The sequence below is a fragment of the Eleginops maclovinus genome, chromosome 9 (genome assembly GCF_036324505.1).
Source record: "Eleginops maclovinus isolate JMC-PN-2008 ecotype Puerto Natales chromosome 9, JC_Emac_rtc_rv5, whole genome shotgun sequence".
In the NCBI taxonomy this organism is placed as follows: Eukaryota; Metazoa; Chordata; class Actinopteri; order Perciformes; family Eleginopidae; genus Eleginops; species Eleginops maclovinus.
The window spans coordinates 5,218,259-5,235,874 of record NC_086357.1 but is presented as its reverse complement, the minus strand read 5'-3'; the positions used below and the strand labels follow the sequence as shown (position 1 = coordinate 5,235,874).

Below are 17,616 nucleotides of genomic sequence, written 5' to 3'. Positions count from 1 at the left end.
GTAGTTTTGTAATTTTCAGTGGCGAGTATCTGCATCCGGAACAAATTCTGAGACAGTTAATTTTACATCCTGCGGAGGTATTTTCATTGGTGCTTGTCATAAACACGGTTACTAAATCGAGGCACGTCTTTAAAGTGAACAGTGTTTGTCGTAAGGAACAGTTAAACTGAAATTGAAAGCAGCCGGACAGCTGTTTATGATTTAATAACCGGTCCAATATAAAGCACAGTAAGTCTGCTATGCCTGTGGTTCATTTCATCATCAACAAATGTAGCCCACTGAGCTTCCTTTTGAGTGGTGTTTCCTAATTTGATTAAGTTACTCCTGAGCTGAAATCGTCCTCTGCAGTTGTTTGTATATTGTTGTCCGCTTGCTGTGTACATGAGAGCAACTAATCAGGGTACTTTCCCTCCCTCTGGCACGGCCACGCCCCTTTTTGGATGAAAACCTTCACGGTCATTAACTGGCAGTAAATACAGATTCTGATATTTTTGCCAACCCGATCCAAAAAGTTACTGTGTATTTTTTATCTGCAAGAAGCCCAATTACGATAGCCAGTCAGGCAAACAATTACATAATGACATCAGTGATCGATTAGAGCCGTCGGTTTAATAAAATGAAATAAGGGATCGATGTCCTGTCAGTCTGTTGGTGGATGAGAAGCAGACACAGGCAAAATGTACACAGGGATTTTCTTGGCTTGTCAGTGTTTTTATATTTTAATAAAGAATCTACATCTCATACTTCGACTTTTAAAACTACTGGTTTAATTTTTACATTATGCTCATTGTACAGACGTACACGTTGGTTATGATTATCTTCCTCTCTGTGGAGGCTGAAGCCCCACATCCTTTCTTTCACTGCTTTTTTCCATGAAAAAGTAAATTAAATCTTCAGTTTGGATCTTTTTTGTTGTTTTATGTGCAAAGCATGACATAGCAGCTTAAGGCATGATAAAACTATATTTTTCGCCTCTTCCCGATTTGAATTTTACTGGAAAGGGGGTGGGACCGTTATTTCACCAGGCAGTGACTTGGCCAGGCACTGATAAGTGTCGCTGAACCAACATGGCGGAGAACAACATGAGCTCTCCTCCTGCGGTCTCCTGGGTCAGGGAAATGTCCCCAAAGAGCTATGCCGGGGCTCCATTATTCTCTGTGGAGCTGATGTAAGCGGCTCCAGCTCTAGCGTGGAGTTGTTGTTGTTGTAGCTCGACTAGATTATAGTGCCTACGATGATAGCATCACCGTGTCACAGTCTGTTGAACAGGAAATGCTTGTTACCAGTTTGACATTGAATACGCCCCCACCCCCTGCCCTCCTGGGTTAGACATTCTGGCAAAGGCCAGAGTTCACAAGGTCATGCTAAGTGTTTTGCTTGGCCAGACCAAGAAAATCTAACATCCTGGGAAATAAATTTTAAGCTATAGTTCCCCGTACCCATGAAAGCCCTTCATCCACTTAAATGCCATTAAATGCTCCGAAAGTCTCTATCTACAGATTCAGAGCTCAAGGCATGATGTTCTCATGGGAGAATAATCAGCTGGTCCTTATTTGGGATCAGCTCTCTTGCTCTCAGTAAGGCTTTAAAGTTGTAGTTCATGAAAACACAGCCAAAGCAAAGTCATAGCACAGGAAGTGTTACCTTTCTGCTGATTTATCACCCGTTTCATTTGTTTAGTTGATGGATTGCTACTTTAATTAGTTAATTATCTGATTTATTATAATATCTGTATTTAATTGTCAAAACAATTCCTTTCTATCTGACTTTTCAGCAGAATACACATACTGTACTACATTTATATATTTTCAGAAGAACAACCTAACTGAAATAAACCTTAACTAGACATAACTGGGATATTTTTGTAGTGAAATTAAATTGTAATTATCAGAAATGATGTATATGTTTTCAAAAGGCCTTATTCTAGGTGCTGCTCCGAGATCCACATGCATTTTAACTGTCTTATTGGCAGTCTCATGTATTGTGTGTGTTACGTGAATAGAGCAGAGTGTAAATGACTGACTGAATCTCTCTCTGTGTTCCAGGCTGTGTGTGCGTGCTGACCTCATGGTGTAACAGGAGTAAAGATGAGCATTAGCAGTGATGAGGTCAACTTCCTGGTCTACAGATACCTACAGGAGTCAGGTACTTATCATAATCAGTCCTCAAATGTCATTACATGTTGCTGATTAATTATGAAACAACTTTCATTAGTGGTTAGCTTTCTTTCTAATCAGATGTTACATCCGATGTCAATCTGATCTTCATTATTTCTAAATGTAGTGTTTGCTTTGATACCTTGTCACACATAATGGAATGATTAAATGTCAAAATAATCAGCACGCATTAGCGTGATTAGCCCGGAAACTTCTGTTCCCAATTCCAAGCTGGTCTACTACGCCTGCCATCATTTTCACACAGTTACGCATCTCTGTGTTCTTCACTGTGTTTGTGGAAAAGGGCTCTGTGCTGGTTTGAGGTTCTGTGCATGTACGGTGGTTCTGAATGGTCAACAACTCTGTTAAAGGCTTTTTATTTGAATGATTATGAGGTCCTAATTGTTTGTAAAGAACAATATGAACTTGGTTTGACCTTTGGTAATCTAACATTTGTTTCACCGAAGTGATGAGAAGCAATTCCTGACTTTTAGTAAAAAACAACCAAACCGTAAAGATAATATGCTGGGAACATGACTTTAGATTGTTCATTAAACCAGACTAAATATTTTTCTAGTAGTGCTATTCCACATATTTTATTAAAACAAAAGTTTATTTGTATTTGTATTGTACCACACATTATTTCATCAAGCTGCATGTTGATTATTAGGCAACTTGGTGGCACAACACAGTGTGTGCGGGTCAGCTTGGTGTATGAAAGGATCATGTAGAGTGAAGAGAGAACAGCGCTACACACACCACTGTCTGTCTGCAGTGTGTGTACAGTGGGATATAGTGAGGGGGTTATCCACTACTTACTTAATCATAAATGCATAGACTGCATTTACACTAAGAGCTGTGGTAAAGACAGTAATGAGAAACACTGACCTTGGTGACCTGATGGGGCTTTTCTGACAGATGGAAAAACTTGAGTCTGTTAAATGTGTCACTGGTCACTAATAAATCCCGACTTCCTGCCCTTTGTGACTCTGACCCTTTATCAACTGAGCTGAGCTCTGTAACTCTGTATCATTGCAGAGGAGCTGCCACTCTCACGTGTGTCGATGAAAGTTTACTGTGTGAAACTTAACGTCCCTTGCCTCGTATCATTTATTACATCATACAGTTTTGGCATAGACGACTTGCATAAATCAAAAACACCCTGTCACGTTTACATTCTTGTTTCATCTTTTATTGTAACACAGAAGTGGTGTGTAAAATAATCACAGGCCTTTTCATTTAACACAAAGATCCTGTTTGTTTATTATAAATATTTGAATAGTCGCATCAATAATGAACACGATTACTATATGTTGGTGAACTTCTGGAATGTGTTTTTACATGAACAAATACTTCGGCTGTCATGAGTAATAATACAGCAGACTTTTTTCATTTGTACAGCACAAAGAGCCAAAGACAGCTTAATATTACACCCAAGTTCCAAAAAAAAAAAAAAACAATCACACAATTTACAAAATATATTGTAGGGCCATATCTGTACAGAATATGTGTGTGAAGTGTTTTGCTCAAAATACAAACAGATCTCCCGTTGCAGCATGCCTCATCCCCCTCTATTTCAGCCCTGTTCCTGAAGTGCTGAATCTGTGACTGTAGCTTTAAATTTGAGCTTAGCTGAATGTGGCCATGCCCCTTTGGAGCGTCATGCAGCTCTCTCTCCTCTGTGAAGGTTTATTTGTTTCTCAAACCCTTCTCAGTGTTTACAACTAGAACAGTGACATTATATATATTATATAAACAACAACTCTTAAGTCCCTCCTGCAGCTCGCGACTGTATATGGGGGACGATAGGTTGGGACGTTTCACGTGGGCGGGACGTTGCTAGGAGTTCAATGTAAAGCCAGCCCACATTTCGGTTATGACATCATAACCGCAGCAAATCCGTATCAGCTTGTTTGCACCCCCGTTTTTATAGTGGTGGGTAGTGTAGTCTATACCAGGGGGGAAATATAAACCTCTGACATGTACAAGGAGAGTATGAATAGAAAAAAAAGGTTGGTAGGGTTGGTGTGCAAGGATCAAGATGGCAGTGGATAAAACTTAAAGTATAGTCCCTAAATAACTCATGAGGGAAATGCTATTTACTGTTTGGTACAGTATGAGATGAAATACCTCCTCTCCTCTCCAGGGTTCTCCCACTCGGCGTTCACTTTTGGTATAGAGAGTCACATCAGCCAGTCCAACATCAATGGAGCTCTGGTTCCCCCTGCTGCCCTCATCAGCATCATCCAGAAGGGCCTGCAGTACGTGGAGGCTGAAGTCAGCATCAATGAGGTGAGACAGCACCACGGGAACACTCCGCTTCCTTCTCCTCTACACTCCCTATCCCCTCTCCGTGTCTCCTCTTATCCCTTCCCATCCTTTCCCATTCATCCTTTCTCCTCCCTTCTCGTCTCCTTGAATTTATCCCTCCTATCTCGTCTCCTCTTCTCCTAATATCCTCTCCCCTCCTTGCTCTTCCGTACTTGTCTCTTATACTGTCCTTTTCTCCTCTTCTCTTGTCCACTTTCCTTGCCACTTTTCCTCTCCCATATGTTCTCTTCCTCCTCCTCCTCTCCTTGTCTCGTTCCCTATATTTTCAACTCTTCACCGTCTCTCCTCTTCTCACTTTATTACATTATTGTCACCTTTTCTCTCCTTATCTCCTTTCACCTCCCCTTTCTTCTCTTCTTCTCCCTCCTTCATTCCTTGTGTCCTCGTCTTCTCTCCTTGTGTCCTTTCTCTTCCTTGTTTCTGATACTGTCTCCCTTTTCATCTCCTTGTCTTTTATCCCTTGCCATCCCCTATCCTACCCTCCCATATTTTCCCATTCCTCCTTTTCTATCCTTTCCTTTCCGTCTTTCTTTTCTTTCTTTCTGTCTCCTTTCCCCTCTGCTCTCTCTTCTACTTGTCACCTCTCCTCCTTAACTTTTTATTCCCCCTCTCTGTAGGACGGCACATTATTTGACGGGCGGCCCATAGAGTCTCTGTCTCTGATTGACGCCGTGATGCCGGACGTTGTTCAGACGCGGCAGCAGGCCTACAGGGATAAGATGGCGCAGCAGCAGGCAGCCGCTTCAGCCCCGACCTCGGCCACCGGAGGCAGCATCGCCGGCAACGCCAAGAACGGAGAGAATACTGCCAACGGGGAGGAGAACGGAGCCCATGCCTTAGCTAGTGAGTGCAATGTTTACAAAGAGATGAAGGATGTGGCGAGTGATGTCATCTTGGTTTGATGTGTATTCTCTAAACATTCATGTGTCTCTGTGCTTAGATAACCATGCAGACCTGATGGAGGTGGACGGAGATGTGGAGATCCCTCAGAACAAGGCCATGGTCTTGAGGGGCCACGAGTCAGAGGTCTTCATCTGTGCCTGGAACCCCGTCAGCGACCTGCTGGCCTCAGGGTGAGTCACCTCCTCTCAATGACACTCACTCTGTATCAACATCAACAGGTCCTTTCCCTCCCTTCATTATACAGCACAGGACGTGATGTTACAACGGCTCTAGAGTTTATTTGCTGTTAACTAACCAGATTTCAGAGAATCTTGGTATGATAATATCATCTTTTAGAGTCTTTTGCAGTTGTCTTAATGTATGATTTTGAAGTAATTGTTATTCAAAGCTAATAAAAGGAGCTACTTCTGTACACATTTGAAGTTTGCTAAAGTAATGCATTAAAGTTGAACACAGTTAACTTTGAGAGACATCTGTTAGATTGTTCTGTAAATCATGATGAAATATGTGTAATCGACATTGTGAGGATGATTTCCGCCTGTGCCCAGCTTCCGTGTGATATCTCAATTTTCTGTGTGTGTGTGTGTGTGTGTGTGTGCCAGGTCTGGGGACTCGACGGCTCGCATCTGGAACCTGAGTGAGAACAGTACGAGCAGCTCCACACAGCTGGTGCTGAGACACTGCATACGAGAGGGGGGGCAGGACGTCCCCAGCAACAAAGACGTCACCTCGCTAGACTGGAATGTAAGCGTGCTGACACACACAGTGTAACATGTGGGTCACCATGCGGGGGTGCAGTTGCAATCATGGCAGAAGTGTTTTTTTAAATGCGATTTCCTATGTTGTCATGCTGCTCCAAAGCCATTATGCAAGTTTCTATTTGCTTAATTTCTACTTGTGTTAAACATTTGAACACTTAGGAAATATAAAGACAAACACTGCCTTAATGTTAGGGCATGTACAGTCCTGTCAGCAGCAGACAGGCAAATTTAACCCAGAGCCTCCTCCCATAGGGACTCCCTGAGCTCCTTTACTGTTGATGAGCTCTAACAGCGGGAGATGATCAGAGAGGAATTTTCCTTCAGTTCTGCCAGTGGATTGTAAAAGTGAGCCAAGGGCAGAGACAAATATTTCCTGGAAAGCGTCCAGCTGATGGAAAACACAGACCTCCCCTTAAATTCTTCAGACAGCCTGAAAAAAATTAAGGAGAGGAGCTGTTTCTGCAACTGTAAAACACAGTTCAGACAGCTGTATGAAACAAACTTAGACACACACAGTCACACACACACACACACACACACACACACACACACACACACACACACACACACACACACACACACACACACACACACACACACACACATACACACATACACACACATACACACACACTCACTCTGACACACACTTTAACTTAGCTTTCTCTCTCTGCAGAGCGAGGGCACGCTGTTAGCAACAGGCTCCTATGACGGTTTTGCCAGAATATGGACGAAGGATGGTGAGATGACTTTCCTTTATTCACTATTATCTCAGAAAAAGAGCAAAAGCAGATGTTTGGGCCAAAATGTAATCAAGAGTTTAAGTGTGTGATGCAGCCCGAGTGCTCCATGGCTCTGTTTATTGAACAATGCTGCCACCTAGAGGCAGGTTTGCATATTGCCAATAATTTAGACTTAACCCTTGGGACATTTTTGCCTTTTCAGTTAGTTTGATCATTTTGGATGTGCATATTGAATACATTATGGTGGGGCTGTTTGTTTTTATTTTGGAAAATTCAATTTCAGCTCCAAAAAATAGGGGTTTAATAACCTATGTAGCCAAAAAACAGACAACCAGGGCCTCAAAGACATTCTGCATTGTTGTATTACACATACAGTTCCCCTACTGATAGACCTCTGTCACTGGATGAGCATTTTCAAAGTGCCAACAGTTTTCAGAATGTCACTGTAATAATATTCATAATCACAGCTCTCTACCTCGCGCCCTTCGGCATATGGGAAGGGACTCTTTTCTCTCTTCATAATGGAGCACCGCCTCAAATACTGTCTGATCACATATCCACCAGAGCGGTGCTGTTATGTTTGCACTATGGGCCATTTACAGGCATTTTCCCCCTGGTTTCCTGCACAAAAAATAAACATGCATGAAATGCAATGTTGTTGCTTATCATTAAAACATCCAGTGCTGTGAACAATAGTATTCATCAAAACAACCTGGCATTTAATGGATAGCAATTCTGAAAATGTATGTTGATGTGGTGGTGAAGATTAGGACTACAGTTGCTTAAAAGAGTAAACAGCAAAGCTTATAGAATAATAATGGTATATATTTTTCTAGCTGATTTTTTGGCGCAGACAATTTTGTCACAGCTTGTCTTAAATGAGGCTTTTGGATTAAATGTCTTGTTGTTCCACACGTGATACTAACTGTTTCCTCCCCTCCTGTGTTGCTCCACAGGGAACCTGGCCAGCACACTGGGCCAGCACAAAGGTCCCATCTTTGCCCTAAAGTGGAATAAAAAAGGCAATTTTATCCTGAGTGCAGGAGTAGACAAGGTAAAGCAGGACGTGTTGAGTAAATATTTAACTTGCAGCCTTATTTCTCATGTGTGTGTGTGCTGTGTAGTCCCTGTTAGCTCTAACTGAACATGTGCATGTGTCCTGCCAGACAACAATCATATGGGATGCCCACACAGGAGAAGCCAAACAACAGTTTCCCTTCCATTCAGGTACAGCAGCCTCACTTCCTGTCACTCACAATGTTCCCGCTGTGTTTGGACCTCGCTAACGTCCGTCCTCTAACTCTCACAGCTCCGGCACTAGACGTGGACTGGCAGAGCAACAACACGTTCGCCTCCTGCAGCACAGACATGTGCATCCACGTGTGTAAACTGGGACAGGACAGGCCCATCAAAACATTCCAGGGACACACAGTGAGTGCTGTGTGTGTGTGTGTGTGCGCGCGTGCATCCTATGAAAGGTCTTTGTTCACTTAACTATAAAAACTGAAACGTTGACTTAGATTAAATGTATTATGTCAAGAGATTCCACATAATTGTAATACTATAGGTTAGTTAAAAGTAATAATATTAAGTTTAAATATAAAATACCACAACTAACTTAATGAAAGGATGTGGAACATTGACTTAATGCATTTAAGTCAACGCTTGGTTTGTTTTTTCCAGTGTGGAGTACTCGGTCTCTGCTGTCTTGATCATATTCTTCAGCATTAAATAGCATCTTAAGTTAACATAAATCACTTGTTTTGTATAAACAGTTACGTGTTCATTTCTGATGGTGTCCCTGGAGACACAAACACACCACACACACATCTCAAACCCACTCTCTTCTCTCTGCAGAATGAAGTAAATGCAATCAAGTGGGATCCCACAGGTAACCTGCTGGCCTCCTGCTCAGACGACATGACGTTGAAGGTGAGCGCTGAAGCCATGGTGAAATATTGAACTTCTGGTGTGATCAAAATCACTCTCTGCCTCTGACCTGAAAGTGCTGAGTCATAAAGAAAGTAATGATGTGTTCATGATGACTGGGGATTCTGGGAAGGGCATCCGTCTCGCCTGCTGTTTAACATGTCGTTCCTAAATGTCTGTTCAGATGTGAGTGACAGGTTTCACAATGAGCTATAAATCAATGTAATTTCAGTGAATATGAAAGTGAATTTGAATTCTTTGCGGAGTTTAACCACACCATGCACAGCTTGTTGAGAAATGTCTTTCATACCACAGATTTCTTTCTTCTCTGCATACATTTATAATTATGTTGTATACGTCTTTCTAACGTTCAGCTGGAGTAACCAAGAACCTAGCCTCTCCATGTAATATGATATACCATTTCATTACACAACAACACAAATGTATTTTGACAAGTATCTGTAAGTTCTTTTTAAAGTAATTTCCCTGGCCCCACTTTTTGATAAATGAATAGTGTCATTTAATGATCAATTCAAGTGAATGATATATTTATTAATGTGTTTTTCCTCTCTTCCAGATCTGGAGTATGAAGCAGGACTCGTGTGTCCATGACCTGCAGGCCCACAGTAAAGAGATCTACACCATCAAGTGGAGTCCAACCGGGCCTGGAACCAACAACCCCAGCGCTAACCTCATGCTAGCCAGGTGAGAGTCACAGCGTCAGGATGCCAAGCTGGTTAGTTAGCCACTCAGCAGAGGTGTAACTGTAGTTATTCATGCCCCTGTCTGCTTTACTGAAAGTAAGGAGTATAAGAAACGTCTACATTTAAATCGAGTTATTATTTTCCAATATTTTATTAACGTTTAATAAAATATTGGAAAAAGAAAGAACAAAAAAAGGATGCATTCAGTGGTCAGTGTTCTTGTTGAATTGTATATTAATATGTTTATCTCTTATTTCTTTTTTGAAGCCAGGTACATACTATGTAAACAAACATCCAATAAAAAGGCATTTCAAATAGCAATATTAATGTTCTGGTTCAAACATTGCAGATAATCAAAAGGTCTCAGTGAAACCCAGTGACCTAAAACATGTTTGAAAGCGTGTCCTGAGCTCTCCCCCCCCCCCCCTTATGTCCACAGTGCATCGTTTGACTCCACGGTCCGTCTTTGGGACGTGGAGAGAGGCATCTGCATTCACACGCTGACTAAGCACCAGGAGCCCGTCTACAGCGTGGCCTTCAGCCCTGACGGGCGCCATCTGGCCAGCGGCTCCTTCGACAAATGCGTGCACATCTGGAATACACAGGTACAGAGGAGGAGGGCCCAGCTGTGCAGCTTCAACAGCAATAATGCACTTCCATTGAAAGTCATGGGGAACGTTACCTATAGGTCTGCCTGCAGCTGCTGATGGAAGGTGTTTCTATAGTGACATCCCACTGTACGGGCAAACATGGCACACTTTTAACTGAAAACCCTTAAACAGGTTCGGCTTTATAAGATGCACTCAACACTTCTATAGATGGACATTCAGTCATTAAAGAGCCAGCAGTATACTATTACTGTTTGGGTTGTGGAAACAAAAACGAGTTATTCACTGTCCCCTCTCTTTTGATTCAATTTAAATTGTCTTTATTTATGAATTTGGCCAAATATGCAGCTTTACGTAGAGGAACCCAAATATATAAACACTAATTAAAAGTAAATGAAAATGAAATTCAATTTTTTATTATTCAAACTAAAATAAATGCCATAGATAAAATGCAAAAAATCAAATCCAGTGGCTACATCATGTTTTTATATCCACTAGATACAAATATATACTTAAAAGCTGCACCTATGAAATCCTTTTTCTTTTTTTACAACAATGGCTTGAATGTGTAACTCATTGAGAGGTTGTGGAGTTCCCTCAGCTCTGTTCAGCTTTTCACCATCAACTGTTGACATTGCTGCTGGGACTCAGCTGTCATCCATCCTGAATCCATCAATCCATAGTCAGCATTTTCTTAATTACACATTTCTGAGTGAGTGTTGGCTTTCAGTTACACATACGATTGCTGCCCCCTAGTGGGCGAACACCTGAATTCTGCAGTCCTAAGCCTCCAGCTGCGTTTGTTATTCTTGTCTTTAAAAGATTCAGAGTCCAGGTTTTATTCGGTCGTTATGGCAATGAAAAACTGTCCCAGGCTCCTCCAACAATGCAACATAAATGTATATATATATATATAAATATATAAAACAGTAAAAATATTGCCAATAGAAACAGCATATAAATAAAATAGTGCAAGAATATGTGTAACTATATATATGTAATATAGAATAACATGAGCTAAAAACAGAATGCAATTAAATCCTGCACAGGATGATAAATACAAATGCAAACGGATGAATGCTTAACATCTTCATTAAAACAACACACTGATTTTTTTCCGTACAGTATTTCATTTGACATTCTCTGAAATGGAATACTGTACATCATTGTGTTCAAAATACAACAATAAGAGTAAAATAAAAAGGCAGTTCTATTAAATCATGTCTGTTTGTCTGTTTGTGCAGACGGGCGCTTTAGTCCACAGCTACAGAGGGACGGGGGGGATCTTTGAGGTTTGCTGGAACGCAGCGGGAGACAAAGTGGGAGCCAGCGCATCAGACGGATCTGTGAGTATACTCCCTCCAGCATTTAATCTGAAAGTTCTGATCTGTCCCGCGCTCTGACCCCTGTCCTCCTGTCTCCCAGGTGTGTGTACTAGACCTTCGGAAATAGCGCCGCTGTTTGTTGGAAGCCATGGACCGACCATGAATGTGTACATAGCCAAATGACTGTCCCTGCCCTCGCCCTGTCAACTGCTCTCGCTTACGGCCCCGCCCACCGACAGACAGGAAGCAGGAAACGGGAACAGGAAGCAGCCCCACACAGCAGGTCCAGACAGGGATGAGCAGACGGACAGACAGACGGAGGGACACGGGCGGACAGACAGACGGGCCCCCTCTCTTATCTGTGCGGACTCTCACAGAGATGCAGAAGGGACGCAGTGAAAAAAGAAAAAAAACTGATAGACAAAAAAAAGTTACAGATCCGTATATGTACCAAAATTTGGAAGCTATTTTGCTTTTTTTGATCTTAAACCATCGCTCATCGTCATCAAAATGAAAAACAATGAAAAAAGTGTTGATCTTTGTTACTCGTTGGATCTCATCGTGCAGACATATCAAACTCCTCCACCATAAAATAGGATGGCACTTAGTTTTTTTAAATTTCAGATCTCTTGTTTCAATGTTTTTATATTTTTTATCTTCGGGGTGGGGGTGGGGGGGGACAGGCTGGTCAGCTCAGAGGTTCCTGAATTGGAGAAGGACACGCACACACCAAACAGTTTACTTTTACACACACACACACACACACACACGGGTCATACGGTTGAATCAGAATGCAGTAGCTCATGTGTTCCTCCCTCTAGAAGCTTTAAGAACAGCTCCTCTGTGCACGCTCTGATCTAGATGCTTCTCTCTGGACTCACACGTTTGAATTGGAAGCTCACCTCCACTCATCTCAATGTTTTTGCAACCGTATGTCACCTACCGTCCTCAGCCAGTAGGATTCCAGCTGATCTTTTTACCTAATTGGATTCAGGCCTCAAATCATGTTTACCCTGATGTTTGCTGGGAAGGGAGGATGTTTTTGCAGATTCTCAAACCACAGAGGGTAGAGCCAAAGAATAGTGAGTAAAAGAAGCTGGACTCAAGCTCAGCTCTTTATCCGATTGGCAGCGTTCACACACTTTGTATCGTAGTGTGAAAACAAAGGCTCCCAAATGGTTCATAGTTTCTACTTTAATTATCTGATGCCTTACACCTCAAGTTAACGTTGAAATTAACTTTGGATTGGCAGAAAGGGCGAGTTTTCGCGATTATTTTTGGTGACAAGTTTGACGGTTTTCTGACAGTTTTTAGTGGTGGTCATCATTATTTCAGATATGAATTACAAGCAAGGGGGATACATCAACCGTGTTATACCGTTGGCTGGTAAATATCGGTCAAATCACTCTGAACATCTCTGTGTGAACGCAGCAAAAATACTCAAGATACTATGACAGACGTTGCAGCAGCAGTGTCTCAGAAATGTTTATTATCCAATCAAATGTGACTTATTGTGTGGGTTTTCAGCTCTGAAGAGAATACTATCTAGACGTGGCTATGAACTCTGGGAAAAGTGTTCCTTGGCTCTGCCCTGTTGAAGGTTTTAGTGGAACAGCTCTGCCTCCAAGACTTGTATAACTACATTAAACTGTTTTATTAACACAACCACGCACACCCATGGAGGGGAGGGGGGCTTCAGTGTGACTGAGCTGCCTTCACACTCAAACATTCAAAATGACTTCCTGAGATTCGCACCGGCACGAGGTTGCTTTCCACAATCAAGCTCAGAAGCAGATCCCAGCAATATTTGGACATTATATTTTTCGATATACAGCTACTTGTTAAACTGTGGGGGAATAACGGCACTGCATTCACGTTGGAGGACATTAAAGATGTAAACAAATTCAAACCAGACCATGTGGAGCGGTGCATTCAATGTATATGCCTCACTCTGCCCTCACACTCTCGGCTCTGCTCACGGTTCTCTCCGAGGTTCCTTACTGACAACACATTTTATACTCTTTTAAAGACAAATTTAAAGTTACATTTTTGTAATTTCTTTGTAGATTTGAAAACAAAATGTGAACTGATGATTTATTGGCGGTGTTAATTTTCATGTTCTATACGTTTTTTTGGTTTTGTTTACTTTGATGCTATTTCAAATAGTAAACCCTGAGCGGTCCCTCTGAAGGCACCTTGCTGCGGAACACGTGTCCCGGGAGCAGATTACCACTAAATGTGTCTATGTTTAATAAAGAAATGTTTTACTTTTCTTTTTTGCTTGGACATTTTTCTGAAGAAGCTCTGTCCCAGAAAACGACGGCCTACAGAGAAGACAATTCAGAAAAAAAGTTACTCTTTAAATTGAATAAAATTGTAATTTTTCAATCAAGCAAAGACTCTAGGGACATTTTCTGGTTCCCCTTTTATTTTCGCTACTGTCACTGAGAGGGTCGCTCTGGAAGCAGATGTAATTCCATTGGTTGAATATGGACTTTCGTATGTGTCTTATTTGATCAAGTAAACTTTTATGTTGAAACTATTTTTCTGTGCAATTTTAAAGGGAAATTTCTAATTGGCTTTTTGTCTCCAGATCCGATTATTAGAAATATATTTTTCCTGTACTAAAATGTCCTAAACCTCTGGCAGAGCCGAACAATATTTATTCTCTGGTGATATTTCACCGAAAAAACCATCTCAAATCCTCCAGAATCATCATGAAATGTTGAAGTAATCTTACATTTGAATCGGATTTGAACCTACAATGTAATTCAATTTGAGCTTTAGTGACAGAAGTTTTAATTACACCTAACACATACAATTCTGCCACTAGGATGTGCTTCTGAAACTCATTTGGACAACAATTCAAGTCATTTTAAATTGGACATTTCTCGTAATGTGTTCATACTCAGAGTCCTGTACTACATCGTTTGTCCTCCCCTTAGAGCACTTGAGCCAACAGTTCTGAAAATATCTCCTCCGGTCTGTGCCACAGTTAAGTCGGGTGGCCAAAGTTGCTGTGTCAGCCTTTATCATAGCCGCGTCAGCAGAACATCAGTGGCCAGCGTCTCCCCCATGTTTCCATCACATCCATCTGTTATCATTTTAACTCAGATCAGTGGAACAAAAGTCCAGAATAAAGTATATTTTGATAAGAGTTGTGTGTTTTTATTGTGTGTGTACAAATGCTGAACCAACAACGTGTAGTCAGTGTTTTATTCATGTAAAAACACAAAGAATATGACCAATAAAACATTGAATGACAGCTTGAACGTCCCTCATGCTAGTGACACAATGAAACTAAAGAGGCATGCTTTATTCTCAATGAGTTCCTAAAACTCCAGGAATATTGTTGCTCTTCATTTTGTAATGCAAACGGAAGTTGCAACAATCTGGGCTTTCTCTCCTAACTGAAACATCCCTGTGTGTACTGTAAGCAGAGTGGACTGCAGACCGTAATCTAATATGTTTGATTATTAATTAGAATGATAAATGATTTATTATTATCAATTCACTTTATGTAACCCTGCTTCATCACCCACCTCAGGTTCAAACACTTAGATCTTAGTTGTTCCGGTGGGTCCTAATGTAAGCTCTCCTAATTCAAATTAGAATGATTATTTAACACCCTATGGACTTTCAGCGCAGACCTGTCTACCGTTCAGGCTGTGAGAGTAATTCTATGACGTATAAATAGTTATTTTCTCTGAACAACTGTTATAACTGAATACAAGTTCATTCAAAAGCTTGAAAAAAGGTTATTGGGCAAGTAAAGGAAGAGCTGGTGACGCTATGCAACGTAATAGCAATTACACTTTACCCGGAAATACTGGCTATGTGTAATCGCTCTAGAGCTGAGAAGCATAAAGTGAAGAGGCTGCAGATGAAAACCAAAATGAAACTGGACTTTATGTTGCTGGATGACCATTCCACAGAATACACTGTACGCTGTATTACGTTAGTTCAAAGCAACAATATTAAGTTTGAATAAAAACATTATTTTTTAATTTACAAAATTATTGCTTTGAACTAAACTAATACAATAAGGTGTATATAAATAATGTATTTAATTACAGTTAACGTTTCAGTTTTGTCAGTGCAGTTACCCAGAGCACAGGTTCCCAAACCCTATTGGCTCACAACCGTTATTGGCCTGGGAACATTTGCTATAGCCGGAATAAAAAAACCTCCTTTTGCAGTAAAAAATAATTATGTCACTTTTATAGATCACCTGGTTTTCTTACTTGATATCAAGGCGTGTTGAGGGGTGAGAGGGGAGGATAAATAGAGAGAAATAATAACTTTATTCCTCAGTGTAACTCATGTGGAGTGTAGAACAATCGCAGTGACTGCCAGTATAAAAATGGTGCATTGTGCAGGAAAGTTTAGGAATACTGTCGCTAAAACTTTTTTTGTGACGAATGCCACTTTCCCACTACATACGGCTCCAATCCACAAACGTTAGTGGTTTTCCTACACTGAGGCGGTATTATCTGCAGTGCAAAATTCTGCAATGCATGTCGATTCAAGCCGTACCATGTGGTTTAAGCATAAAAGATGAGCGTGATTCAAAACGCTAAATATCTAATATATATATATATATATATATAGTGGTTGAATTGAATAGTTTCATATGAATAAATAAACTAAGCATTGTAACATTCATTTGCGTTTAAATAAATGCTTTTTTATTCTCTCTTCTGCCAATGATTCAACCTACAGTGTAATATAACTTCATTAAAACACATGTCATATTTACAAATGTGTAAAACTCACTCTGCTTTGTCATCATATATAAAGCATGTTTGAAAAGTTACTATGGGATAGTGCAAAAACACAAAATATGGCCCCAAAGACGCCGTCAAAAACAAGAAATTGTATATCATATCATATCATATAAAAGCACTTGTTGCGAAGCTTCAGATTTTTTGGCACTTCACCATCTCCTCCATCATCTCTTCCATCATCTCCTCCTCCTCAGAGCAGGATGGAGGCGTTGGCTGCTGTCAGCCCCCCCGTCACATTGTGTGGGGGGGTGTCCTGACTGTGGCTGTACACAGCGATGTAGTGAGCAACGTCCGCCACCGTCTGCAGGACGTCGTAGGTTACCGCAAACAGGAAGTAGGTGGGTAGCAGCCAGCTGAGGCTGAACACACACTCACCCACTGGCAGGGGGACTGCCAGGTGTCTGAGGGGGGAGAAGGGGGTGGGAGAGAGAGCTAAGCATCATATGAAATCATTGTTTTGATTTATTTTAAGTATAAGGTTTTATTATAGAAAGTCTTACAGCTGCATTATTTCTTGGTATCCTGAAAAAAATATGACTCCATTTCTTTTATATTGACTTATTTGGAAGCTCCATTTAGATGAAATGTATTCAGCTTTGATTGCTGCTAACTTTTTGTTTGCTTTCTACAGTTTAACTTTACTGGAATTAATTTATTGGAAGGGACATATAAACACTTCTCTATTTTCCCTAACATGATTTTATTTCCTTACAATTAATACCAAAACATTTTAGCAATACATTGAGCTGTCAAAGGAAGTTTACCTACTTAAAGAGATATATAAGCCTTCAGTGAAACGTTAAAGTTATGAAGAATAAAGAGTTGTTTTTAAGGAATAGCAGCAAAGTATATTTGAAAAGAAGAACACATAACGTCTCAATAAAACTCCAGCAAAACACAGCAACACAATAATGAAACCTAAATGGATGTGTGCATGTTTGTCTTCCCTCAGCAGGAGCTGTTGATGTACATTGTTAAAATGATGTTTTATATACTATACTATATATAAGTATGTAATGAAGCAGAATATTTGTTTGTAAAAAACACCTTTTGGAAATGATTACATCTACCTTTTTTATTTTTATAAATATTGAATTTTACAACCCTCTGCATTTATGAAAATGTTTGGGTCACACAAGCCTGAACGTGCGATCTAATTCTACAGAGCATAGTAAGTAAAGATAACAGCGTACAGGAGCTACATTTTGTATCTGAAGCTGTGCACCAATACACAATAAATTAGAAAGCTGCGTGGCAGTGTTGAAGAAGAATTGAAATGCTAACATTAAAACAAGCTTCACACTATTTGCTACAGTTTCAAAAATAATAAAATAAAATAAATATGTGTGTGTGTTTTCTGCAACAATAA

The 17,616-nt window shown here is 40.6% G+C and overlaps 2 protein-coding genes across 5 annotated transcripts in view; one reads left to right on the top strand and one right to left on the bottom strand.

Moving 5' to 3' along the window:
- The window catches only part of tbl1xr1a (TBL1X/Y related 1a), a 40,871-nt gene extending 26,254 nt beyond the window's left edge, over positions 1-14,617 (top strand). For 2 of the 3 annotated variants that reach the window (XM_063891506.1, XM_063891505.1), the window contains 14 exons: positions 2,046-2,145; positions 4,303-4,448; positions 5,105-5,330; positions 5,428-5,560; positions 5,993-6,134; positions 6,828-6,891; positions 7,851-7,948; positions 8,061-8,121; positions 8,204-8,325; positions 8,752-8,826; positions 9,401-9,528; positions 9,967-10,132; positions 11,380-11,481; positions 11,561-14,617. In XM_063891506.1, coding sequence (XP_063747576.1) covers positions 2,088-2,145; positions 4,303-4,448; positions 5,105-5,330; positions 5,428-5,560; positions 5,993-6,134; positions 6,828-6,891; positions 7,851-7,948; positions 8,061-8,121; positions 8,204-8,325; positions 8,752-8,826; positions 9,401-9,528; positions 9,967-10,132; positions 11,380-11,481; positions 11,561-11,587 — 1,548 coding nt within the window. In that variant the 5' untranslated portion in view covers positions 2,046-2,087 and the 3' untranslated portion in view covers positions 11,588-14,617. Of the gene's footprint in view, positions 1-2,045; positions 2,146-4,302; positions 4,449-5,104; positions 5,331-5,427; positions 5,561-5,992; positions 6,135-6,827; positions 6,892-7,850; positions 7,949-8,060; positions 8,122-8,203; positions 8,326-8,751; positions 8,827-9,400; positions 9,533-9,966; positions 10,133-11,379; positions 11,482-11,560 lie in introns of those variants that run through there. The other variant, XM_063891507.1, reaches the window with a different exon arrangement.
- The window catches only part of si:ch211-51h4.2 (uncharacterized), a 78,144-nt gene continuing 75,134 nt past the window's right edge, over positions 14,607-17,616 (bottom strand). The window contains exon 18 of one of the 2 annotated variants that reach the window (XM_063891504.1): positions 14,607-16,648. In XM_063891504.1, the coding sequence (XP_063747574.1) occupies positions 16,438-16,648 (211 nt within the window). In that variant the 3' untranslated portion in view covers positions 14,607-16,437. The remainder of the gene's footprint in view (positions 16,649-17,616) is intronic. The other variant, XM_063891503.1, reaches the window with a different exon arrangement.